Raw genomic sequence first — 26,911 nt, forward strand, 5'->3', positions numbered from 1 at the left:
CTTATTCCGAATGCAGGAATATTTTTCTGCATTGCCGTAATTCTATCCGAAATTGGCGTTCGGAATCTATACATAGCCTTTTCATAATTGTTTGTTATTGCTTACTGCATATACTTTTGCTCAAATGATAAGGTACCTTTAGCCACTTTTAGTTAATAAATCACGACTAATTACGGTTTTTGTTGTATAATCTTTTTCTATGTATTGTCGTACTTATCTTGAGGCTTATATGTCAGATTGTACTTAGTTTTGCCTAATTTGTCAAGTAATACTTGAAGGCTTTTAAATGCAAAATGATTTCATTTGTAATTGAACATGTATGTAATTTTGTTCGTATAATTACTTTAACTGGGGAAACCCTATTTAGTATCGGGCATTAAAAAAATAATAAATAAGTACGTTAATTTTCATAAACCATAAATTTCAATAAATAAGTATAACTTTAAATAAGAGAATGATAATAAAAATAAGAAAAGCAATTAAATATTTTTAAACTACTCTAGATTTACTTGGTTCGAATGGTAAGAATATTGCAATAATACCGATAATACCCACAGCAGCTCCACAAATCCAAATTGGAACTGATGTACTAGTGTTAGCATAATATCCAATTACTGGAGTGATGGCAGTGGCAATTCTTGTACAAACCAAGCAGAGACAGTTACCTGTAGCTCTAGCTGATGATGGCATAACCTCAGGGGTGTATGCATAAATAACCCCATAATATATATACAAAGCGCAGTATACTGCTGATGCTAAACCGACATTTTGAGCCTCAGTTTTAACGGCAGTATAACCAAATAAAAATGCCATCGTTGTTATTCCTCCAATAAATAATACACCACGACGACCTAATTTAGGGACATAATAAAGTAATAGACCTGCAATTATGGGTCCTCCGATAGATGCCGCATTACTGATTAAATTGTCTCGGTATTGTTCGTATGTTGTGGGACTGATGGATACACCACGAGATTTTAAATACATCAATAAGAATGATGAATATAAAGGATATGCAATTCCCAAGAAAAACCATGAAATGAAAAGTAAAATTGTCGATCTGGTAGTCTTTTTGGTTTGAAATAATGTCTTTAAGTGAGATTTTGTCAATTCCCAAGTTCCCTTTAAACTGAAATGATTTCTGTAATCATCGTTTGATTCAATAGTACCACATTCAGTCAATTGATCCAAAGTTAAAGAACACTTCCTATTATATTTCAAAGCAATGCTTTGGAGAACCTGAACAGCATCAGCATCTCTATTATTAGAGACTAAGAACTTTGGAGTTTCTTGTAACCTGACTACAGTTACTCTTAGGATAGCTAATACCAATACAATGGCTCCATTAACATAAAAGACATATCTCCAACCTCTATTTTTATGCGAAGGACAATCATCAGCAGAGGAACAAGAATTATTTGGTAAGAATGCATATGCAATTAGAACAGTAATTGTTTGACCAATACCCCAAAAGAAGGCAAAGAAGGTCAATAACCATTGATCCTTATGAGGTAAAAATTCCAAAAATACACATGTATCTAATACTAAGTTACCGCCTGCGGCAAAAGAAATCAATATAATGAAAATACAGTAAGATGCCATATTTCCCATTGTCCCTGTCAAGATGGTGAAGATTGCTGAGAGGAATAATGAAAGATTAAAAGCCATACGTCTACCAATTAAATCTGCAGAAAATCCCCAAAACAATCCACCAAGAATCATACCAATTGCATAACACTCATTAGAAACCGGAAATGAATATCCGAACTGATAATTAATGAATTCTCTGACACTACTTTCAAGATAAATTAATTGACAGTCGGTTGAATAACCCATACCATTAAGGAAGAATAACTTCAAATGGTACCAAGTAAATCCAATTTCATCAATTGCATCGTTCACAAGCTTCATTTTCTTTTTAAGAATATCATCATTACTTTCCAAGTCAACCATATCAAGTTCACTTGAATTTGTGTCATAAAAGTCACTTTTAATATCATCTTCGTACTTCCTAGATTTGTCTTCCTCCTCTTGGACTGTGGTGTACGGTACCTTCTTCGTTTCTAACATTTCAGTTGACATTGTAGCTGTAACAAAAGTCTTTTAAGCTTAGTTAGTTACTCTGAAAAATTTTGCAGAAAAGCGGAAATTCTCCAATATTTTTTATATTTTCTGCGGGGGTGGGGGTATCGGTATATTTATAGGCTCAAAAGTTTTGCGCCCTGACGCGAAATAAAATATATGGTCCTTAATTAATCGATAAGCTTTTTATAATTGTATTGATAAAAATAAATGCATTGTTCATTAAAGAATTCCTTATTTATCAAATCGAAATCGAATGATCTAATGGAAAGAAATTCTATAAAAAGGAATTAGTGACTTTTCTTTCAGGTCCCAATTCTCCACAAAGGTGTACCGTTTAAATCGAACTAATCAGGTTACGTTTAATTTTCTAATAGAGTTTCTATTTTGTGAATTTATGTACTAAGTAGGACTACTAAAAATATTCTTCGAGTATAAAATTGTTATAAGGAAGCTTTTTATAAGATGAGCTTTTATGGATTTTATGAATTTAATAAGAATAGAGTGAATTCTAGTGAAATCGTCCAATTAGAAAGTCGCTATATTATTGCTATCCGATAACCTTTATTAAGTGAATAGACATCACTCTTATATAGACTAGAATTTGTAAAGGTATGTATTTGTACAATGTCTTCACTTTTTCGTATTCATACTTCCGACTTTCTTATTCGGACCATCTGTAAAATTACCTTCGGTCTATTATTTTTTTTCATGTCACCGAGGATCTATTCATTCCATCAAATAAAACTAAAATCACTGAGTGTCGTTTCAACAATTCAAGGTGCATATTTGACCGTCTTACTCTTACTTTATCCATCTCTCTAGTGAGCCAGCTATGGTGGAAAGTTCTGATGTCCCAACTTCCTGATGCCTGAAATATAGGCACTGTACTTCCTACATCGATTAGCCAGGGTCCTCTCAACAGGTTTTACAAGTAGAAGGACAAAAGGAAATGTTCGACTGCAAAACTAGCATTATATCCAAATATCCACAATACAATAACTCATTTAAGTAATATTATATGATCTCTAATTTTCAGTCACTGATCCTGTTCAGATAACATTACATCTTTATGAAGTATAGTAAGAGATCCCCACAATGAAATATAATTATTAGTCTTTGTGTTCTCCTGCGGCAGTCCTTAGTTTCAATATCAGACCTATTGAAATTTAATATATGTAATTGGGCTTTATTACAAATGAATCCATAATAAATTGACCGCAAAAGCAAGATAGTCTGCGTTTTATACGTAATGTTGCTGCAATTAAAGTTATACTAATAAAACAAGCTTTAGAATTTGCACTAATTTCTCGCACTAGTAAAGTATGTTTATGATATGATTATAAAAGATAAGGAACTACCTGTTATGCCTGCATCAGCCGGGGTCAATTATCAGTGGGGTTATTTGTCTATACTAAATCTTAATTTATCGTCAATATAAGAGTTTTGTTCCAATTCATTTGGCGAAACTTGTATCTCTAATGGGGAGTTTAGGTATAGACAAGTTATCAAAAGGGTCATGCATTAATATTTTTCGATAGATGTGGCCAATGAGTGTTGGTGATTGATAATTGAAGGTCTCATTTTAATGGCAAGAGGGAACAATTCTATTCAGCATACGCTATATTTCTTCTCCGAAAGAGAGTTCATTATCTATCTAATTCCTCTATTTTTATAACTTTGTTTTACATAACCTTATTATCGTTTATAGCCTGATTCAACTTTGTTGGTAACTATAGTTGGTCAGTTGGGATTGAGGTGAGATTATAATGACTCTTTTATTGGTTCATTCTATTGGTAATAACTGTCAAAACCATCGGATGGAAGGGTAAAGAAAAATTAAGTTCATGTTTTCTGCAAAATTAAACGATAAATTGAATGAAATTAAAGAGTTTAAAGGTCGTTCAACAAATTATCTTTGTGGGGTAAATTGGACATATTATACGAAGTTTGAAATAAGGGGGTCTATATACTTAAATGAATACTCTATCTATCAGTTGCTCACTCATAATCATCTATGAACTTTTCTCTCATCTCCATAACCTTATCGAAAAGAGTCAGCTCGCCAATCAAATCTTTGTTTCCTTGGAGCCGCAAGACTATATCATCTTTATCCCAACCTTTTGTTTCGTAACTTTGGATTAATTCCCTTATCTCTATTAGTTTATCGTAGAAGATCCTGTTGTTGCTGACAAATTTATCGTCAAACTTTGGGATTTTGGAATTGTTTAAGAGATATTCCCCACCTGTATCCATATCAATGAAAGTGTTAAGAAGGATTGAAACCAATGAAAGGAGAGTTTTACATTGTTGAGAATACATCTGCAGTAACTCGTTCAAGTTTATCGGATCAATATAAAGACTTTTCAGAAGCGAACGTAAGTGATATTTGAGTGGGTTCTTTTCAATATCATGACATAGCTCGTATAGCCAATTAAGCTGAATATCTTGATCACTTGATGGTGGAAAGGGTATAAGTTTGGAATAATGCCAATCACCTAATATATCAATCAGCTTTCTTATTAATGAATATTTGGATGTTCCACTGGGGTATCGGTCGTATACAGATAACTTTAATTCGGGTGATGGATCTGGAAAATCAGCAAAGGAATGTCGAAGTTCTTCAGAGATATTGATATTGGGAACGTCAAGCTTGTATAAAATACCTTTGATATTTCCCCAGTGCACAAAACTTTTGAGGGCAACTAATACATCAGATGAGTGTAAGATATCCTCTGATGAGAATGCTTCGTCCTCATTTTCTTCATTATCTTTGTTAAATTCATCTTGTTGGTTAAATTTTGATAAGTAATGTTTCATATAATAACCTTCAATTTTAGTTCCAATATGATGGTCTGTGTGAAGGAAATTCAACTTCGAGCAGATCATTAAATCTATACCGGCTGATATATGGTCGTCTGTAACAGTATGTTCATTCAACCAAGCCTCACATTCATCTTTACACTCCAAAGGATCAAATTTACAATTTTGATAGTTGACCACGCTTGTATTTTCTATTTCGTACCAATTATTTACCTCTAACTGTTTAGCTATTCCTAAGATCGCACAGCAAAAATCAGGAAAAGTTTCCAAGATTCGACCATCACTTATATTACTTAGTATATTGAATGCCGAAATTTGAGCCATATTCATTGAGAGATCTTGAGGATATATGACCAAATGTTTATCTTCTTCTCTGATTCGCTGGAAGTCATTGTTGACGTAACGATAGACGCGACCCTTCTTGTTATACTCTAATTTTGAGAGAGATGTGAATGAGTTAAGTATGGAGTCTGACACGGCTATCAAAGCTTCTGATGTAGATACCATTTTCAAGACTTGAGTCAAGAGATAAATTGGAGTGTTGACTGTTCGACTTTTCATTTTGATATTTAATTGAAAACGTAAACAAAACCGAAAACTTTGATGACACAAAACTGGCTGACGATACTGAAATTTTTCACAACCAAAATGGGACAAGGGTTCTTATTACAGCAAAGATAGTCGGTATTTGGGTTTTATGTCTCCTAATCCTCATCTAATCCAAATTAAAATATAAAAGTATATAGTTAAGTCAAATAAGGTTAGTAACATAGCACTTCAGTAATTTAAGAACCTTTTTTTTGCATGTATAGGCTATGAGCGCAAAAGCATACCAATCGGGTTTATGCTAATTGAATGCCAAGTATACATTCAGAGAGTGAAATAGTTTAATGGATATCAAATATCGAGCGTTGTTCAGAATTCGTCTTTGAAGTAGTAAGGTAAGAAAATACATTGAACAAAGGTCGACTTTGGTAATGGTAATAATTTATTAGTGCTCGATGGATTACTCTATAAACTGCGTGACTTAAACAGCTAAGAATTCTTTTTACAAGTTACCAATTTTTTATATTATGTAAAGCTTCACTAGAGACATCTGGAGTACAGAAGATGTTATTAAATGGCTAAATTCCTATAAGAAACGCCTCTGGTAATCATAATAATATAATAATTGCTTTTCTAAATCTAATATTTGCATTCCAAAAAAATATTTATTTCGTAAATTGCAACATAAAAAATATATATTCAAGCTTTTATAATTGAACATTATCATTAGTGAACGTTTCCAAGAGAATTACGTTTATTTTTCAAAACCAGATAAGTCAAAATGACGATCACTGTTAAATTGGATGGAAAGACACAAAAACTTGTGGGGTGAAAACTATAATCTGACGTGAGATTAAGATTCAACAAGTTTCAAAGAAATTTCTTAGAGTTTAGTTCTCTCTATGGGCCAATTTCATTCTAATATCTAAATTGTCGGTCAATATTTGGAGATTCAACAAAGGAAGATAATGAAGTAAATGAAATGTGTGCATAGACGATGCATGATATAAAGAGTTCGCTAACGGGTGAGTAAGAGAAGAGAATTGAGAATAAGCTCATGTAAGCCTTCAAAACCTTAATTAAGTTATGACACGATTTTGGATAATAACGTTTACAAAATTGAAAATGACAAAAATAAAGACAGACATAATGTGATGTGATTAATACTGCAGTACAGTGCAGCGCTAGGTCAAAAGGGAGATTTTTTCTCTTGCGAGAAAGTTCTTTATGGCGAGTCAAATTAGGGGCTTTTTAGGTACCCTAAATCAGGGTAACGCAAAAACTATTGTCCTGGAGATAAGCGGGGAGTAGTGCGTATTTTGAAGTACCGCGAGACTTTCTAGGGACCAGATTTTTTTTGACAAGCCGAATGACCTGAACTACGTAACGTGAATTACAGTATGCAAACCGCATAGACTATAATACAATTGCACAACAGTGATTGATCTAAAAAGTAGTTTGATTAAAACAGTTCATAACATAATGTAGCATGTCATTAAATATTGTCTAACCAATTCTATTTAGTTTTGACTTTGGCTATCTACGGGGATGGAGAGAGTCGAAGGCGGTTCGAAACATGTCATTCATCAACTTAATCAAATTACTTTTGCTGTAGTATGCAGGATAAAATAAATAAATTTAATATAGTTATTATGAATAATAAGGTAATTTTTTTAATTTTATTAGCATAGATAATTATTATCTGGTGGTTTGGCTTAGGTTTACGGTGTGATTGTGTCTGACATTCACAAATTTTTATTCTTTGCTCAAACTTAACGCAAGCAAAAATATGTAACATGAGTGAGTTTGAGTGCTGTGCTGTACTCTTCGAAAAAAGCCATCGCTACAAATTCTGACAGCATTAAAGGCTTTGTTCGTACTTTTAAAGTAAATACCCCAAAGGATATATTTACCGCTTACTAATATTGTGACTTACAGATGAACAGCAAGCTCAAATTTTGTCAGTATAATTTCAGTTTTGAATTTTGAAAACTTGGTGTTCAATCACTATTTTAGCAATTTTTGCTTGGTTCTTCTTTATAATTTTATTTTTTGGTTTGAGTATAAATGTCCTTTTCTTATTTTTGACAGAACCCGTTATATCAGGAAATGACACATACCAAAAAAACAAAAATTATGTCCTTTGTACGAGTGGCTTTGTCATTCCTGTGCTACTAAAAATAATTATTTATCACTGAAAAAGCTTAAATTTGAATAAGCTTTTTTTCTCTAGCTGCTATTCTCTCAATTTATCCATATTCCACGACTTTTATCGTGCCAAGAAAATTAGAAAATACTACAAAAAGAAATTTCTTTGATACAGTACATCTAGCAAAATCAAAGGCCTAATGCAAGGATCGACTAGGTGTTCGTTCTAATTATGGTTCAAAATAACGTTCATTTATTAGGGCAAACTGAGCTTTCGTTGTCACAAACTACTGGGAGATTTGAATAAATGCGATGATTTCCATATGAGCAAGATTGAAACGCAAATTATGCAGCTGCCGAGTTTGAAGTAAGTTATCAAATTAAAAGAAACTTATTTATCTGGGACTACCTTGGAGCTAATGCTTTATATATTGACAACAAATGTAACATGTAACTTAACTATGTAAACTATCATTTGGTCAGAATTAAATTTGCAATAAATCAGCTTTATCCTCATTTTTTTCTGCAATAATTATCACTTAAATAGGTGTAATTTCTTCCCAAATACTAACGGAACTCTATTGAGTCTTGAACGATGTGTCTCTGTTATCAATTTTCGGATGAACATCCATGTCTGCTTAAATTCACTTTTGTCAATTCATTTGTTTGCTATATATCGAATTTCCTGCTTTTGAACCCTATTTTTGACATATTACACAAACCGACGCATTCTTGAGCAGAAATATTGATCGGAGCTTTTATGAAATATCTAGGGATTCATTTTGATGTCGACGTCATAAGTGCCATTACAAAATTCTCGTTGTATGATGCCAAGTCAGTAAATTGAAATATATTAAGAGATTTAAAGTAAAAACGATAAATTTTACTTGCAACATCAAACTATTTTATGAAACGTCTAAATTCTGATCTTGTGGATTTCATTGCGATCTCTTTCCATGTTTTATTGTGTTTATTGTGTAATACATCATGAATTAGTTTAACTGCAATTGCTAATTTCAAAGTGCAACAAAGGGATAACTTCATTAGTCTTCTCTGTTTCATTCTGCATAAGTTAAAAAAATCGGTCATTTGAATAAAGAAAGAAAGAAACAAACAACAAGATCGTTTGAAATCTAGTAAATCAAATTTTCTTTGTAATAATCTTTAATTATCATTCACACGGCGTACATAGCAATAAGACAAGGTTACATCATCCAATTCTGTCGAAGTTAGAAAGGGTCCTATTTTTAGATGATTTCTTTCTCCTGAGCTCCTTCATTGATCATGTTCATGTATGAGAACCATATAAAAGTATTATATGTGAGCTTTCTGATTATGAGTTTGGTTACATTAAAGCTACCTTGAAATTCATCTTAGATTTCATAAGCTTTGTAACTGAAAATTATACAGTTGTCTATTTCAAGTATTCCACGGCTATAGGCGATTTTTCTTACCATAAGCGGAATAGCATACATCAGCGAATAATTCCGTGAGGTCTGCATGAACTAAATTATTCTCACTTTTCACTATTGTTCGTCACATAAAATGGCTATATGAAACAATATTATATTATTGAACTCGATTCTCCTATTTGTTCGCTGTGACCCCAAGTGTTCCCTGGCTAACCAATTATGGTATGTTTGCGATCATTTGGGCTATGATATGTATATGTTCATTTGTGTTTCTTATATATACGAACTTATATCAGTGACGCACTTTACTCGAAGTGTTGGAAATTATTTTACTTGCATTAAATCTAAACTTTAAATACATTTAATATAGTATAGAAATTAAGTTGATTGCTTTGAGTTCCGCAAATCTTAATATATACAAAGTTCCGCTTCACCAGTCAGGATTTTGCGCCTGTAAACAAAGCCGCTGCACAGTCCTGTATTGTTGATAGTGCGAGCGAACTCCTAATACACCTCGGGCATAAAACATAGCGCACACAAAAAATATTTTACAAAAAAATACAGCAAAAAAAAGAATCTGATTCAAATCATGTCAAGCAAAGCATTGAACAAAAAATAAAAGTTCTAAAAAAATCGGGAACAAGCGAAGGAAATGCCTCACAGACAGTTCCATTTTTTCCCCTTAATTACGATTGTTTACACACATTAGGTAATTAAATGAGTGTCAGAAACTGGAGAGATTTTACGGGCACACCATTTCCACTCTTAATAATACTAAGAAATAATAATTCGATTTTATTATTTCGAATAATATCATGATTTTAAGGGTAACTATTAAGAATGTGTTAAATCTATACTACAGTTAAAGAAAGTTTAGTAAAACTTGACCCCAGAAGTTTTCTGTCCTATTAAAAATGAGAATAATTAGTATAAAGTTTTACTAATAATGAACCACTCAAAAATACATAAATAAAAGAAAGAAAGAAAGAAATAAATAAATAAATAAATAAATAGATAAATAAATAAATAAATAAATAAATAAATAAATAAATAGATGATGAAGCTATGCACTGAATTTGTGGCCCTTAGCTTGAAAAAGAGCTAAGCTTAAAACTGGAAAATAAATAATAAAGTTAAGCTAGTAAACTTAAACTTTAGATAAATTTTTGTGGAATGAAACAAATTGAAGTTAATAATCTTGTCAAATTAAATTGATTCTCTTTTGCTCCTTTAACAGTTTAATTTTTCTTCTTCTGGCATTGATAAACCAATTTGATAATTGTTGTTGATTCAACCCAGTAGCCATCATTAGTTGGTTCTTTTCAAATGAATTTGGATATGGATGGTTTAAGTGATCATTTAGCCATTTTAATAATATGTAAGTTATCTCCTTTGGTAAATTATTTCTAGTTTTCCTCTTGATTGAAGGTATGCCATTTGCATCTAATTCTTCACTACCGGTACTCCCTGTTCTTTCTCTCTGTCTCCTCACCTTATACCTATCCTCTTCACTTACTTCGTCCTCATCACTAATTTCCCCGATAGACGAATTTCTGTAAGTGGATGTGTTTGGTTTGTATAATGGTGGTTGTTGTACCATGGGATGTATATGATGCTGTGGGTGAGGAATAGATGGATGTCTCTGGTATAATGCATGATGGGACTGAGTTTGACGTAAAGGTGGAGATGCTAAACCTGAAGTTGTATTTGAAGCAGGTGATGAATTATGAGATAATGGTGATCTTGCAGACAATGATGCGGTGGAATTTACCAATGAATGAGTTGGAGTCAATATGCTGCTACTTGTAGAAGGGATTGAGGTATAGTAATAATTATTAGTAGCATGTGGTATATTACCTTCATATGAAGGACCCGGCACAGCGGTAGATGGTAAATATCTAGTAGATGGACTCAAGATATTGGAAGGCACCGAATTGATAGGAGGTAATAAAGACCTAGTATTTCTTAAGTGTGGAGCTGGGGGACCAGCTGGATGTTGAGGTTGCCATCTTTGAGGCTGTATAGGAACTGATTGCTGTTGTGGAGCTGGTGGAGGTGGCGGAGCAGTAACTTGAGGCTGTTGATGCTGGAGATGATGTATTGATGGAGGAAGTAAAATATCCGATATTGGCGGCAAACTTATTTTATTAGATGAAGACATCATATGGGTAATTACTATTTATTGAGATGTTTATTATAGTACAAGAAAAATGTAGCGTGTCTTATTTGCGACTATCCTTATCAATCAATAATAGATGAATTGGCTCTTTATGAGTTCGTAAGAATAATTTATGATTAGTATATAAATAATGAAAGAATGTTATTAAAATTTGATAGTTCTAAAAAAGATCAAACCGTTTGGAAATTAAAAAATCCTTGGGAATTTATAGTTCTTATATAATTAATAAATATAGTAACAATATTTAATATATTACGATAAATGTTTCCACAGACTACTTCTGCAGGATGCATAAATCACAATAGGTAGCTCACTTGAGGATTAAAGTTAAGTTAGACTACGTTTGTGTGTGACTGTCTCTGTTACTGCCAGGCTGACTGACCGACTGGGCATAAATAAACAAATAATTAATATTTACATGCAAATGAAATCTGGTCTTTTTTTTTTATTTTATTTTAATTCATTATATTGAAAAAAAATAACGAAACAATTCAATTGATTTTATTTTTCTTGGTATTTTAAAAATCTGCTTTTTTTATTTTTCTTAGCCAAATACTCTTGCAGCAGTAATCAAAATGTGAGAAGCTATCCATATCAAACCCCTTTTGAAAAAAAAAAAATGTCAAATTATCTTTTGTGTAATGCATCTTTCGCTATATATATTTTTTAAAGAAAATTGAGCATTTTTCGTACTGAGAGACAGAAACCCCTCATACCAGTATTGCGTGAAATCTGTAGCACGAGCCTAGGCAATGATTCAGACTATAAAGATCAACCGAAAATCAAATAGAGAATCATAGATGCAAACAATCTTTGCTATTAGGCTGGCAGATAGAGAAGGTCACAGTTTTCAAGACAATTGAGCCAATTAGTTCTGTCGGGAAGTTCTGACAAAAAAAGTATTAATAAAGAATAATAGTATGTAAAGTTTTTAGTTTAGGCATTTGGTCAGTCACTCATAAAAAAAAATCAAGTGAGCGAGACCCGTATTATAGTAAAAGGAATAATAGAGTGGTTCATATGTTTGATGGTTATTTAGTTAAATGCTTGATACTGCTGCATTACAATCCAGAATTTATCGCTTATATGTGCTTACCATTCTACCCCATATTTCTTGGTCGTACAATCCTGTAAATATGGTGCCGTCATCAAGAAACGGCAGTAGCAAAACGTCATCAGTCGCATTCACTAAATAACATAACATGCTATTCTAACTATAGCACACAAGAGGGTCTAAACCATCTTTTAAGATATTGTGGATGTATTCGTTCGATTGAACTCACTAATTTTCAAAGATCAATTGGTTCATTTCATGAGCAGACTTTTGTAGATACTTTTCTATTGACGTTGAGAGATCAGCCTTTTACTGTAATCGTTTCTTTTTATGTCAATCGGTCCACACTCTGTCGTGTCTGCATGGCATAGTTTCAATGACAAGCAAACTTTATTTTTATTTACTCATACGTATGTTTACATTCTGATATTTCTATGCCCCATGAAGTTATCTAATCACACTAAATTAGAGCACCCCACTAAATCTGCTATGTTGGTTTTCTCCATGTGTATCACTCATATTAGTATACCCCAATTAAGATTAAAAATAATAGTGATAAAATAATGATAAGAATAATAAATCATAATAATAATATTTGTAAAAACAAAAACAATACCAAATCAATTATTCAGGGATTTCAGTATGAGGTAGTTTTAATTCAATTACACACAACACAGTAATAAATGAAAATTGCATAAAATTTCAATTCTAACACATAATAATCTCAGAAAAAAAAGTTTTAATTTTTTAAAGTTCGTATCTGAGAGTAATTAAGAAATCAAAATGTAACTAACCATCCAAATGTTAATGTCATATTTTGGTATCGATCATTTACAATGCACAATTACTCGCTTCTCGTCCCGGCTGGCTTGCATAACCGTGACAAAACAGGACCCACAAGACTTCTGCGCCTTTAATGTATGAACCCTCCTTGAATTATTTATCTATGACATAATTCTGTGAAAAGGTTAGATGTAGCAAATATTATTCTCTCGTTTATATTCCGACAATTTACGTTAATAACACCAATACTAGTAAGCCATATTGTATTTACTTTTTGACACAACCAGTTTTTGAACAGGTTAATAATTAACTGTAACACATCAAAAAATGACAAACCTGCAGTTATAACGGCTTAAAAAATTTTTGTCAAGGGTAGTAACTATGACAGGGATTCGCACCGCTAAGAAAATCCTAGATAATTGTAGAAAGAGAGACAATTTTAGTGTGATCTGCAAACAGAGGAAAAAAAATATATCCAATTGAGAAAAATATTGTAAAAAAAATAATTTTAGAATTAAGGTATTCAGGAGAAGCTGCTTATGCATGCTACGCACTTTAATTTACACTTTCTGTTGGATATAGAAACGGTGTTACTTGCCTAGTTTGCTGTGTAGTAAATACGAACTATTATGATAAACTATAACAACTGCCATTTATCTACTAAATCACATCTTAAAAGTCAAACACATTTCAACTGTAATTCATGACAGGGAACATACCATAGTGGGTGATTTCTGAAGTTAAAATTTGTTGAGGCTGTTCATTGTGTACTAACCATATTTTTCTATCTAACTTTTGATACTGGCTTAAACCTTATGGTTTATTTTACTCGATTGAACTGTTAATACTTGGCCTGTCTTTAATTTAAGGTCTTATCATACCTTATTGTTCTTTTCCTTAAATTTTAAAATTGTTTATAGGGGTTTGATTGTTTTTTATTATGTCTTGGCATTTCTCATTCTGGGGTCAATTTGAGATAACTGAAATCAAGCGAGATTAATACGATAATATATTAACACGTTTGGTCATGTAATCCATGGCTAAGTGACTTAATATGGCCCGTCTTTTTAGAGCCCCTACGAAGAAGATATTGATACTACACTGATATAGTGTAGTATTTCAGTAAAAATATTCTAAATTGTTAATTCCTTTGTAGCGCTAGCTTAACAAGATTTCTCGCAGCCAAGAATTTCTAATCTTTTTTTGCCTCTTTCGTCTAGCCGTCAAGTTACGAGAGTGAATCCTCCCCACACGCCCACAAGGTGACAACCATTTAAACTTTTGTTTTCACATTTAGCTAAAACTTGTGAAGTATAGATTATGTTTCAGCATTTCGTCGTAATGTAAACATTTGAAAATGGGACGATAATTCGAGGTTCCAGCTAAGAAAGATAGCTGTAAACGAGCAGTCAAGCAATTGAAAAATTTCCGAACGGATGGTGGAAACAGTTGAAACGAATTAAGTTTAATCATGTCATGTATGTTCATCGATTGCAGATCCTAAACAGACTTCTTTGTCCCTTTAGTTATTTTGAAAACGCATTGTGACAGAATAACGGTTAAAAGCGGCCACGAAAAAATGTATAAAGAGCGCAATGTTGCTACGGACTTACTTAATGTACAACACCGCTACTGTGTATATATCTTGTCGTTAATTAAAGAAGTAGTAGTAGGTATTGGCAAATACTATGTATAATGGATGCTTAGCTTAGCTGAAGAGAGAAATCGTATCTTATCATTTCTCTTAGCAGGAATCTTAGCTTTATCTCAGCAATTTTAACATTCTAAGCATTCTAAACATTCTTAGCATTTTTAGTATTTATCTTAGCATTTATCTTAGCATTTATCTCGCCACTTATCTCACCACTTATCTCAACACTTATCTCAACACTTATCTCAACACCTATCTTAGCCTTTTTCTATTTCATCAATTACCAGTAAATTGCCTAATTCTTCAAAATATTATGATTCACTGAAAAGGACTTGTTATCTTATTCCTGCAGATAATGCATCTACTCTATTTACATTTCTAGTCGTCTTTTTGTCTGTCACCCCAAGAGGCGTACTGTATGACTAAAGCTCTAATCCAACTAATACGGGATGTCTCATAGCTGAGAGGCAAATATGAGTTCAGAAATAATATCCATACCCTCAGTAACGGACCACAATGGTGTGGTCTACTACCAGATATCCATTAAACTCCCATTGCGGTCTATAAATGTCAACCATAGGTACTCGGAATTCGAAGACTTGGTTGATAATCTCAGCAGTAGTCTCGGCATTAATGTCAAGGACTTCCCCTATGAGTTGCCCTCTAAACGGATTAATTGGTTTAAAAACAGAACGGATTCGATTGTTGATGAACGAAAGACTCAGTTACAGAAATTTTTGGATTCTCTCATAAGGGATCCTTCAATCCAGAACAATAGACGACTCCATGAGTTCTTACAATTACCCGTCAATTTTAAATTTAGTAGTAGTCTCTTCAAACAAAGAGTGAGTTCATCTTTTGAAAGTAATACTTCCACAATCGATGATACTTCCTTACTTCTGATCAATTTCAAATCCATCGATGAGGTTTCATGGCTAGAAGTTCTTCGAGTAGTTCATAGTTCTATCACACATCTAATCCAAACATTACAACATAGCAGCTCTATTAGTGACAAGTTACACGCTCGTGAGAATATCAATCGTGTTTATCATCCCACAATTAAGAATCTAGACTCATCTCTTCTGAGATTTGCACCCACATTAAAGAATGATGAATATAAGAGACGAAAGACGTTGGTCAAAGATCTTCAGGAGAATATCCAAGTATTAAACAAAGTATGTGAACCCAGTCTTCCAATAACTGCGACGACTCCAAATACTGCATTTTCCAGACGTGTCTTTGGTGGGAATCCCTCTCAGGCTCAAGAAACAAAAGACACAATGGGATTATCCAATCAGGACTTAATACAACTGCAGGTTCAGATCCATAAACAACAAGATTTAGAAGTAGAAGAATTGAGAAAACTAATTTCCCGTCAACGACAAATTGCAGAAACGATAAATACAGAAGTCGAAGAACAGAATTATTTATTAGATCAATTTAACAATGAAGTCGAAAGTACGAAAGATAAATTGAGAATAGCTAGAAAACAAGCAAAGAATATTTTATAGAGTAATGTGTATATACCCTTAATAGCTTAATGAATTAATTATAGTGGTAATTGACTATCAGTGGTATTGAGATTGTAATATTTGTCTTTAAGTTTTCTCTTTAAGTTATTGAATAACTGTATGTTTGCTGATACAGCTGTCATATCTTCTCCATTGTCATTAACATGTTCAATCTTTTCAACTTGTTTAATTGCTTCAGGAGAGTTAAGTATCCTTTCATTATATGCACCAGGCAAAGTATCCTTGATTTTCCAGAAGCCTCCCACATTATTAAGAAACTTCTCTACTCCAAATCGTCGTGGAGGATATGCTCTCCCACAGTTTTGTAAATTAAATATGCTGGGGAAGTATTGTGAGTAAAACCAAATTGATACACTTGCTCCTATAATTGACCCTCCAATAACATCTCTTAGAAAGTGACGATTATCACTAATTCTGGTACAAGAAACAAAACAAGAAATCATAATAGGCAATATAGCTAAAGTTACTTTGAACGATATACCACGTTTATCAAACACTTGTAACTTACCTGCAATATTCAAACTGCTTAAAACCATCCCACAGAAGACAGTTGACAGGTGACCACTAGGAAATGTTCTGAATCCTTCTTGGATTAGAGCAATATCCGGATTAGAACATATTGAAACAGTTGACAATTGCAAAAGGGGTACTTCAACTCTTAAGTTGGGCTGACATCTTGAAATCATATCTGGCCTTGGTAAACCACATATGTTTTTGAGAATCACAGTTACCATTAGTTGGATGGACATACTCCCACATAAACACATCAAGCCAATATATATATCCCAGAATTTTCTTGAAGATGATAGTGTTGCTCCATTAATAACTGAACATGCTATAAATTGAAATATGGGGAGTCCAATAGCAATTACTATTAAAGGTAACAACGGCACAGCAGTCTCATCTTCTGACTTATAGGTATACAACAAGTTTATATCATGGAGCAGAAACTCATGATACCGAGGAGCAGCTGTGGTACCATAGATACTGAACACCAATAAGATAACAATATACAAAAACCAATCAACAACATACGAACAGAATGATAAGCCTGAGATCTGTTGGTGTCTTACAGTTACGGCCCAATCGGGAACCTCTATCCGATTAAGCATGTAATGTATAAATATATATATGATAAAGGAGATACCCGCTAGGTCAAGTCTTAATTGCTGCAAAAAAATTAAGGGCTTTGAAATTGCCAAAGTCGGGTAAATTTTTCATGACCAGATGGGGATAAAATTTTCAACCTGAAAACAAAAATTATCAACAACATTCTTTAGCGACCTGTCTATGGATGAGGAAATGGCAGTCAGATGGACTGCTGTCACATGTCAAATGGTATGTAACAGTATCAACATGCATTGACTCTTTTCTTATGGTTTTACAAGATGACAACACTTCGCCTTTATCGATAATACATGAGAAGACAAAAAGTTTACACCAAGATCTACGCTGAGATATAATCATAAGAATGGAGTGAATGTATTTATACATTTGTATATTTATTGAGTCTTATACTAACTAATTCTAATAGGTCTATTATTGTTAATAAAGTTCAGGATGTTTCTCCTGTAACACTTTTCCCCAAAGTTTTATACCCAAACGTAACTCTTCTTCAGGAAGATAACTTAAGGAAAGTCTAACACTATTTCTACCCCAATCTCTTGTATCACCTGCAACTTCGAAATTTTCTCCTCCAGCTAATGTGACACCATTTTTGGCTAATTCTTTAACTATTAAAGTATGATCTTCTATACCAGGAATAGTGACCCACAAAAAGTAACCCCCTTGGCCACCCAATACTCTAGTGGATTTAGGAAGATATTTCTTAATACTTTCCTGGATGGCAATTGATCTTGATTTGTATACCTTAACGAAATCGAGGATGATTTTATCTAACTCTCCATCATTGATGAGATGTTGAACCACTAATGAAGCCAATTGTCCCGGAGTTCCACCTGATCTATTGGCTCCAGTAATAGCCAATTGATCAGCAAATTTGGTAGTAGGAGTTTCTTGCCAACCAACTCTTAATCCAGGAGCTATCAATTTAGAGAATGTACCATTTGAAATGGTATTACCATACTTCTTATAAGGAGGTAATGTATCCTGATCTAAATGTACTAATCGAGGAATAGGATACTTACTATCAGTATAATCCAAGAATTCATAGACATCATCACTGATAACTAATAAATCATATTTCCGAGCAATTTCTATCAATTTAACTCTTGTTTTCTCTGAATAACTCAACCCACCAGGATTAGAAAATGTGGGAACAATATAAAGAACGAATCTATATAACTTTCTATCTCCTCTAACAGGATCCCTTATAATATTAATTTCTTTACCTTCACTAGACTCCAATCCGTGACCGTACTCAATCAACTTTTCTTCTAATGTCTTTAAATCGATTTCGTACTCTTCATCGGGAGTTTCGTTGATAGCAGTTAATTTTCCTTCAAATCCCGTATCAAGAAATGAACTGGTAATTAAATAATAAGTTGGAGTTACAATAAATGCTCTCTTAGTTACAGTTGAAGCTTCTGTTACCGAGGTAAGGATATTGGCTACCCCATATGATGCACCAGCAGTTAAATTAATGGTATCAGGATCAGTACCTTTACCATTACCACTGCTTGTTCTACCAAATCGCTTATCTGTCCATTGAGCTATAGACTTTCTCACATCATAATTTCCAGGATCAGTTCCATATTGTAAAGGATGTTGATTCAATGGATCAGTCTCGTACGAGAGATAATCACTATCGAGTAATACTTTGTTGTATGCATTGGCAATGGCCTGCACTGGCAATAAACTTCGAGTAGGGTGGCCTTTAAAGAAGTTTATGGACATCCTTACTGATAATTAGACCCTAAACAGTGTAATAATCATTAATAAACTGTGGATTAATCAAATTATATCCGCTAAGGTTAAGGTTATTGATCACGTGCATTTTATCACGATACTTTTATACTTAGTTCCCACTCTTATTCGACTAACTTGCTATATAACTAGCCTGATATATTTGTATTTTCCCATTAAGGACAAATGTCTACAAACCATTCACTATCAATTTCAAAAATTTACAAACACGTCCGATGGAATCACTGTAGAAGTATGTCTACAAAAATCCCATAGTTAAGAGTGTGTATCTCCTGCACACAGACCATCACCAAAAATCCGGCGAGCGACCAATGAAAAACCAATAAAAAATTATTAGGCAGTAGTTAAGCAGTCCCTCAAGGTCTTAAACCCATTCCACAACTACCAGTATCAACAAAACCCATAGCACAAATGCCATCAGCGACCGGATTCTTAATCGCCACATTACTTGGGTCTGCTACCAGAAGATTGCAAGTTCAACTCATTGGTAAAAGTTATCCAAGAGCCTGGAATAGAGTGCCTGGTTATGCTTTATCATCAGGATTTTTTGTAGGAGTATATCTCGTGATTGATTCCTATGTAGAGAGCAACAGAAAGTTATTGGAAAGAAAATTGGCAGTATTGCGTGAACAAAGAGCCCTTAAGGATGCATTCTTGGAATTCGATGATGAACCAGATATCAGAATGACTGCTGACAAGAGAGGTACCTTCTTCAAGTTGTTTGACAAGTATGGAGCTCCATATAAGTAAGGAACTACATACTTTAAGTTAAATTATCACTACAAACTTACACACACATCAACCAATTAGTCTGTTTGGGCTTATCCGGTTACTTTGCATCTGTACACTAAAATTCTTCATACTTCATTAATCTCTAATGATTTCATTATACATTCCATATTATCGTTTTATTTATGTTTATTTAGTTAATGCTATACCTATACGAACGCTAACTATCTTTACAAGTCTTGTAGTGCCGTTATTATTCGATTTCCTCAACCTCTTTATTCTTATTGAAATTACCATCTTCTACTTCACTTCCCTCTTCTTCATCTCCACTATCACCTCCTGCTTCACTATCATACTCTTCTGCAACATCACTGTCTTCTCCTTCTTCTTCCTCTCCACCCTGATAATTATCATCATCTTCATCGTCTTCGTCATCTTCATTAAACACTTCCTGTTGAGGTTGATTGTCTGGATTATTTTCTTGGTTTTGTCCCTGATTATCCACTTGTTTCTCTTTAAATGTAGCATCGAATGAATTGTCATTGATATTTTGAGCTTTTATAAAATCATCAATGATCTGAAAGAAGTTCTGATCGATCATACTGAATTCGATCACTTTTTCTTCATCCTTTTCATTAACAACAGTAAATAATACACTGAATGTTAATCTAGTAATATTTGTATATGATGAGTCCTTTACTCTGGAAATTTCAAACAGAAGAATAGGCTTTTTAAATCCAAAAATTATAAAGGGTTGATTGAATTCATTACTATTTAAAAACAACAATACTCCATCTTTAGCACCCTTATGACAATCCACCATAATGATTGTATTGGAGATATTATTATTGGATAATGCTAAAGCATTATCGTTATTTAAAGTAAATTGATTATTGAAGATATGAGTTCCTGGTAAATAATTGATAAGATTAATTCCACACAATTTAAATTGTCGTTTGAAATAATCAATGATATTTTCATGAACTGGATGTAATGATAAGTTATTACTTTCATTATAATTAGCAAATTGTTGTTCTATATTTACTGGTAATTTCCCTAATTTAATCATTTGTTTCTTAATAGCATCAAGATTAATTTGACATATAATTGGATCTTGTCTATCTTCATTGATCCAAAAACATAATGATACAATGTTTTTCTTGGTAGGATTCGTGGAATTTCCTAAAATAGGTATAATAATACATAATTTAATAGAATGGGATAAGTTTATGAGGGAAATTTCAGGAATTTGATTCGTGGGGTTCACTATGGATAACACTGGTAATGCCTCATTATCTCTTTCTATAAGATGGAAGATAAGATTCATCTTCTTTCGAATAGGAGACTGGAACGATACCTGGGATATTTCAAAGATTATTGTCTCAGGGATCAATGGTTCGGAGATGGTGATCATTCCGTAATCTGAACCATTGTTAGGTTGTGGAGCATGAGATTTTGATTGTGACTGAGTCTGGTGATGAGTTTGGTGGTTGGATTGATTTTGATTGTGATGGTTCTGTTGGTGCAGGTGGTTCTCGTGTGAGTCCACCTTCCTTCTCTTGGAATCGTCTTGTTCGCTCGCTAATTGAAGGTGGTTATATAGTGTAGTAAACACTTCAACCGTATCTGGATGTTTAGTTATGGCAGCATAAATTTGTTTTTGTAAGTCCAACGGTAACGACAGGATCCACGAACTGTCGCTGACCATGGTGAGTCTCACTAATGGTTAGTGGTGGGTTATGGTGGTTAGGTTAGGGGGTATTACCGTGAGTGCACTAGGGCAATAATAAATATTGAAAACTTCCAGTGAAAAGTCGGTCCGCAAATGGCTTTCGACGTGTATTTATTTTTCGTAGGCAGGTTCCAGTAGGTAGATTCTGGAATAGGAAATCATTCCTAGGGAGAAAAATAGTGAGAAGGCTCTAAATGCTTAGGGAGAGTTTCGGTAACCGTGAGAAAATTGGGGGAATAGGAGGCTTACGTGGTAGCAGGTCGCTAGCGGAGTAGGGTCGGCGATGTCGCTAACTTTGGGTCGAGAAAAAAAATTAGTAAGAGGTCAACAGTTGGAAGGAGAGTCAGTGGAGTGGGGTACGAAAGTTGAAAACTTGGAAGTTGATACTGTAGCTCTATCAATTGTTGGCCAGGAAGGAGTTCTGCATTAGTCAGACAGCGGAGAAGTCTTTAACAGTGTCGATAGAGTCGCTGACTGTTAAGGACAGAAAGCGGAAAAGAAAATAAGAGCACGCAATTAGACCACTAAATAAACAGAAAGTTATCGTAGTGGACACTCTATGACTTCTCCATGAGTTCGCTGTCAGATCTGACAGAGATCTCAGTGAGTTAAAGGTGTATTCTTAGTGAGTACTGTAGCGATCTCTCTGTGAGTCGTCAGTAAATATTTTATTGTGTACTCCAGTATGACGTTACTCCAGACTCGCTAACTGAGCACGGGCATAAGATCCATTGACCCACTGTAGTCTTGAGGATTGTGGCTTATGTAATCATACCCACCAGAATTTCCATCATCACCACTATTATTGGTTTCAGCTACTTTAGCCACTATTACTATTATAACTAATATAACTGTACTAACCACATACTACCCTGTTCAACACTATCACCATTATACTACACACTCTCAATATGTCCAATCACTTTCTTATGTTTCTTTCTCCACTAGTCCTCCTCCTCACCCTCTCCCCTGTAAAGTTATCCTGTGTGCACTCTGGCTCCGAGCGAAAATTGAGCGAGTGGAAAATTTTTTGACCCACCACGAAAAGGGTCGTTATCTTCGCCTGACCTGCCCACTGTTTCGACATTCTCACTAACTGTCACCTAACTGATTCATTTGTGTGTAGGTAAGTTTTATTATTTTAAGCTACCGAACTTCACTTCTAGTGTCATACCATTATTTGTCTTTTTTTTCGTTATTTAGTTTGTCTAATTTACCGACAACTAATTCGCTGACTCACTAGCTTAACTTAGCTTTTCCCGGACCTTTTGATTCGGTAATACCTTTCCCACTAAAGGAACTTCCACCCCTTCCCTATTCCTCAGTAAAGCAACCTTGATGTTGTATCTTTAATAGCGGCCCTTCCTTTTTTTATATTGTCATTCCAGTAACTTTACAGTCATATTCATAATCATAATCATAAGTCATGTCCACATCCTCATCGTCCACTGCCAATTCAGGGCCTAGTCGGTTCCGTGGTGATGCTGCGAGCTTTTCTCCCAGTAATCCATATCAGTACCAACAGAACCACCATCAGAATACCCATCAGAATCAACAGAATCAACAGCAATATATGCAACAACAGAACTTACACCAACAACATCCTCACCAACAGCACCAACAGCAACAACATCAACAACAATTATACATGCAATATGGAACTCCTCAATACCCTCTAATGGTTAACTATCCTCCTTATTACATGCCCACCTATCAAGATATGTACTATCAGCCTCAATTTGTAATACCCCCACCTCAACAGCAAGTACCTTTCAACCCGAATCTCCCCATGCATTTAGCCAATAATGGCTCATATACTCCCAGACCTAAAAGTAATCATAAGAGGAATAACTATAATAATCCAACCCCTAACCATAATCCAACTAATAATAATAATCCTACTAATACTAATAATACTAATACTAATAATAGTAACAATAATGGAGTCTATCCCACCAATAATTACCAACCTCATCTTAATGGTCATGTCAATAATTCCAATTCCAACTCCAATCTTAGCTCTCAAGTCTCGAGTCCTAATGGGTTTGCTAATGTTCATCCCTCTAATATTGATGCCATTACTCCTGCTTCTAGTCGGTCAGAATCATCTCCGATCTCCCAATCCACTACATCTTCATCAATACCTCCTCCTATTCCTGTAGTATCAACTCCAACTCCCATCTCCGCCTCTACATCTTTAGTGGCCACTCCTGTAACTCCTGTCGTACTTGAGTCTGAACAAGAACCAAAACAACTACCAAAACCAAAAGCAACACCAAACCCACAACCACAAGATTCTAAACCAATAATATCATTCCCTCTCTACATCAACATTGATGAGAAGGACAAATCACAGTTTGAAAAGAATTTAGCATCCAGCATAAAACAAAGACAAGAGTTATCCCATCAAAAGTATAATAGATTAGAAAGATATAATCTTTCTGTTAATGATAAACTTGTAATCATCACTAATACCTTGAAAATAATAGACTATAATGCTGATAGTACCACTCTTCATAGTGGAAGACCTGCTGATCCTACTTTAATTCCTACCCCAGTGAAAAGAGTAACTTTTGAAACCACACCATCATCAACTATTAATGAAACCAGTACAACTACCAATATCAATACCAGTAAAGAACCTGTCTCTAATATCCCATCATCTACCAATTGGGCTTCTGTTTTACAGTCTTCCGCACCCATTGTCAATAAGAAAATTTCCAGTAAACATATAAGGAATAAGTCATCCATCAGTAATTCCCCAGGAGCATCATCATCAACCTTAATTAATTCAACTCCATCTACCCCTATTCAATCAACCACTAATAGTGACAATACTACGAATGATTTCAATATCAATAATGAATCTGCTCAACCCATAGGAATCTTATTGTTGAGAGTTATGTTTGATCCTAATTATTCTATCTTCTCCTCCAAACTTCCCTTGTTCAATATCACTACGAAGGGGTTAACTAATACTGGTAACATATGTTATATGAATTCTATCTTACAGATCTTATTATACTGTGAACCATTCAATAGATTATTGAAATTAATAGAAGATAAATCTATTGGAAATTTAAGTAAAGTATCTCCAACACCATTATTGGATGCTACTATCAAATTCTTTAATGAATTTGTTGATAATCCTATCAATAGTAGAAGTAATACTTCAACTCCTAAACCAGAGTCATCATCATCATCATCTAAAGTAGAAGATAATAGTAGAACCAATACTCCTAATGGTAGTAATACTAATAGCAATAATAATAGTAATAGTAATAGTTCCATAACTCAACCAAAAGCCATATCACCTGAAACTTTCTATATGAACTTAATTAATCATAAGAAATTCTCCCATTTGAAATGGGGACAACAAGAAGATGCTGAAGAATTCATGGGTTACTATTTAGATGGATTAAATGAAGAATTTGTTGAAGCCATTCGTAAATTGAATACTCCAAGTATTGATTCATTAATTCAAACTTATTCTAATAGTAATGAAGGAGAAAAAGTTCAATTATTTAAATATAATGTAAAGACTACGGTTAATTTGATTAAGAATGATAAAAAGAATAAATCTAGTAGTGGAAGTCCAATAATTAAATCTACATCAATGAATAATGTACCATCATCTACCATTACTTCCAATGCAGTTGTAGGTACTACAACTGCTACTACTGTTCCTCAAAATAACGATAATGATAATGAAGCTTATGAAGTTGATAATGAAGAAGATGATGATGATGCTGATGATGAAGATTATACTCGATTTAATGATGATAATGATGGATGGAATGAAGTTGGATCCAATAATAAATCCATTAGTATTAATAAAGCTGTTGAAGTTGAACCAACTCCAATTAACTTTATATTTGGAGGACAATTTAAATCAGTATTAACCATTCCAAAATCAGCCACATCAAATCAATTTAAAAAATCCATAACATTCGATCCATTTCAAAATCTTCAATTAGATATTAGTGAAGCTGATTCTATTGAAGATGCATTTAATAATTTAAATAATATTGAAAAGATCTCATTTAAATCCAAGCATAATAAAGAATTACAAATTAAAAAGCAAACATTTATTGATAAATTACCTCAAGTATTAATTATACATCTTAAAAGATTTTCATTTCTTAAAGAAAAAGAAGTGGGAATTGAAAAATTACGTAAAAGAGTTGATTATAGTCATGATTTAAAGATTCCTAAAGGAGTATTATCTAATAATATTAAATTAGGAGGTGATGAAGAATTGATTTATAGATTAACTGGTGTTGTATATCATCATGGTAGTAGTGCTGAAGGTGGACATTATACTAGTGATGTATTAAAGAAATCTTGTAATGAATGGGTAAGAATTGATGATACATTAATTAAATCCGTATCAGAAGATGAAGTGCTAGGAGGTCCTGAAGAAAATATTAAGAATGCTTATATCTTAATGTATGAGAGGAAGTAATTAAGTAGTTAAATCAACTAAGTAGTAACATTAAGTATAATATACTAATTGTATGTCGTAACATTATGTAATCTGTCGTATTTCCCGATTTTGTAAGCGACAGAAGATTTCTTTCTCAATCTCTTAGCGATATTATTAGACATATTTCTATACCTTATTGAGCGGTCCGGATTCTCAATTAGGGAGTTGGGATAGGTGGCGGTAACCGAAGTGTCCTCGTACTTACCCTCGTATTTCTCCTCGGAAGTTCCTCAAGATGTAAATATTTTTATTAATTTTTTTCTTGGTATGAAATATTTACTGGTTAAGATGCAAACAGTTACCGCATTAGTCGAGACGTAAATAAACCATGCTGCACACGACGGAGACAACCACTGAAAAACTTTTTACTAATTTTTAGAGGCAATCTATTACTCAATTAGTAGTAACAATTTCCTTTGACTTCTATGAGTTTCCATCTATACAATTGCTCATCCTATCCTTTATACTTTATACTTTATCCTTTATCCTTTATCCATTCTTTACTATTTGGGAATCCACGTTTATAAAATTTTTGTAGTATTCCCCTGTAATTAAATGTAGAGATAATTATGTATTGTAATTAATGTGGTATGATTATTGTCTGTTACTGTATTATGACATTACTACTATCTGCTTAATACTTTATTGTTAGTCTAAATTAGGAACTCAAATGAATTACATATTAATCTTCCATTGAGACGAGACAATAAGACGTGCAACCTAAAAGCATTCCTAAACAAAGACGGAATTTTGGAAACCAGCCAAAAACAAAACAAATACAATAAATAAATAAAATCCTGCACTCCATCCAGTTTCACTAGTGTTTTGCTGGTGAGGCATGATGTCTCCTCCTATGTTCGTTTTAGGT

The 26,911-nt window shown here is 33.6% G+C and overlaps 9 protein-coding genes across 9 annotated transcripts; 3 read left to right on the forward strand and 6 right to left on the reverse strand. All coding sequences in view use genetic code 12, as the record gives it.

Moving 5' to 3' along the window:
• Positions 1–489: 489 nt before the first annotated feature.
• RJT21DRAFT_129725 (inorganic phosphate transporter) lies at positions 490–1,953 on the reverse strand (the record flags this gene model as incomplete). Its single annotated transcript, XM_064882974.1, has 1 exon — positions 490–1,953. The coding sequence occupies one exon, from the start codon at positions 1,951–1,953 to the stop codon at positions 490–492; it is 1,464 nt and encodes a 487-aa protein (XP_064739288.1).
• A 2,020-nt stretch (positions 1,954–3,973) lies between these two features.
• Positions 3,974–5,445, reverse strand: RJT21DRAFT_125083 (uncharacterized protein). Its single transcript, XM_064882811.1, has one exon. The coding sequence runs from the start codon at positions 5,410–5,412 to the stop codon at positions 4,084–4,086; it is 1,329 nt and encodes a 442-aa protein (XP_064739289.1). The 5' UTR covers positions 5,413–5,445; the 3' UTR covers positions 3,974–4,083.
• Positions 5,446–9,999: 4,554 nt separating this feature from the next.
• On the reverse strand, positions 10,000–11,369 carry RJT21DRAFT_125084 (homeobox domain-containing protein). The gene has a single exon (XM_064882812.1). It carries the CDS (start codon positions 11,173–11,175, stop codon positions 10,213–10,215), a length of 963 nt encoding a protein of 320 aa, XP_064739290.1. The 5' UTR covers positions 11,176–11,369; the 3' UTR covers positions 10,000–10,212.
• A 3,735-nt stretch (positions 11,370–15,104) lies between these two features.
• RJT21DRAFT_118599 (uncharacterized protein) lies at positions 15,105–16,250 on the forward strand. Its single transcript, XM_064881089.1, has one exon. The coding sequence runs from the start codon at positions 15,152–15,154 to the stop codon at positions 16,187–16,189; it is 1,038 nt and encodes a 345-aa protein (XP_064739291.1). The 5' UTR covers positions 15,105–15,151; the 3' UTR covers positions 16,190–16,250.
• RJT21DRAFT_103123 (uncharacterized protein) lies at positions 16,228–17,322 on the reverse strand (the record flags this gene model as incomplete). Its single annotated transcript, XM_064879762.1, has 1 exon — positions 16,228–17,322. One exon carries the CDS (start codon positions 17,320–17,322, stop codon positions 16,228–16,230), a length of 1,095 nt encoding a protein of 364 aa, XP_064739292.1.
• Positions 17,323–17,505: 183 nt separating this feature from the next.
• Positions 17,506–19,264, reverse strand: RJT21DRAFT_118601 (2-aminoadipate transaminase). Its single transcript, XM_064881090.1, has one exon. The coding sequence runs from the start codon at positions 19,064–19,066 to the stop codon at positions 17,756–17,758; it is 1,311 nt and encodes a 436-aa protein (XP_064739293.1). The 5' UTR covers positions 19,067–19,264; the 3' UTR covers positions 17,506–17,755.
• Positions 19,265–19,446: 182 nt separating this feature from the next.
• Positions 19,447–20,057, forward strand: RJT21DRAFT_118602 (uncharacterized protein). The gene has a single exon (XM_064881091.1). It carries the CDS (start codon positions 19,508–19,510, stop codon positions 19,844–19,846), a length of 339 nt encoding a protein of 112 aa, XP_064739294.1. The 5' UTR covers positions 19,447–19,507; the 3' UTR covers positions 19,847–20,057.
• RJT21DRAFT_20377 (uncharacterized protein) lies at positions 19,963–22,005 on the reverse strand. The gene has a single exon (XM_064883700.1). It carries the CDS (start codon positions 21,531–21,533, stop codon positions 20,079–20,081), a length of 1,455 nt encoding a protein of 484 aa, XP_064739295.1. The 5' UTR covers positions 21,534–22,005; the 3' UTR covers positions 19,963–20,078.
• A 2,454-nt stretch (positions 22,006–24,459) lies between these two features.
• On the forward strand, positions 24,460–26,022 carry RJT21DRAFT_84205 (mRNA-binding ubiquitin-specific protease; the record flags this gene model as incomplete). The annotated part of the gene is made up of 3 exons (XM_064885387.1): positions 24,460–24,721; positions 24,863–25,021; positions 25,295–26,022. 3 exons carry the CDS (start codon positions 24,460–24,462, stop codon positions 26,020–26,022), a joined length of 1,149 nt encoding a protein of 382 aa, XP_064739296.1.
• Between the last annotated feature and the right edge of the window lie 889 nt (positions 26,023–26,911).

Source organism: Scheffersomyces amazonensis, assembly GCF_036850825.1.
Source record: "Scheffersomyces amazonensis strain UFMG-HMD-26.3 chromosome Unknown RJT21scaffold_2, whole genome shotgun sequence".
Taxonomy (NCBI): domain Eukaryota; kingdom Fungi; phylum Ascomycota; class Pichiomycetes; order Serinales; family Debaryomycetaceae; genus Scheffersomyces; species Scheffersomyces amazonensis.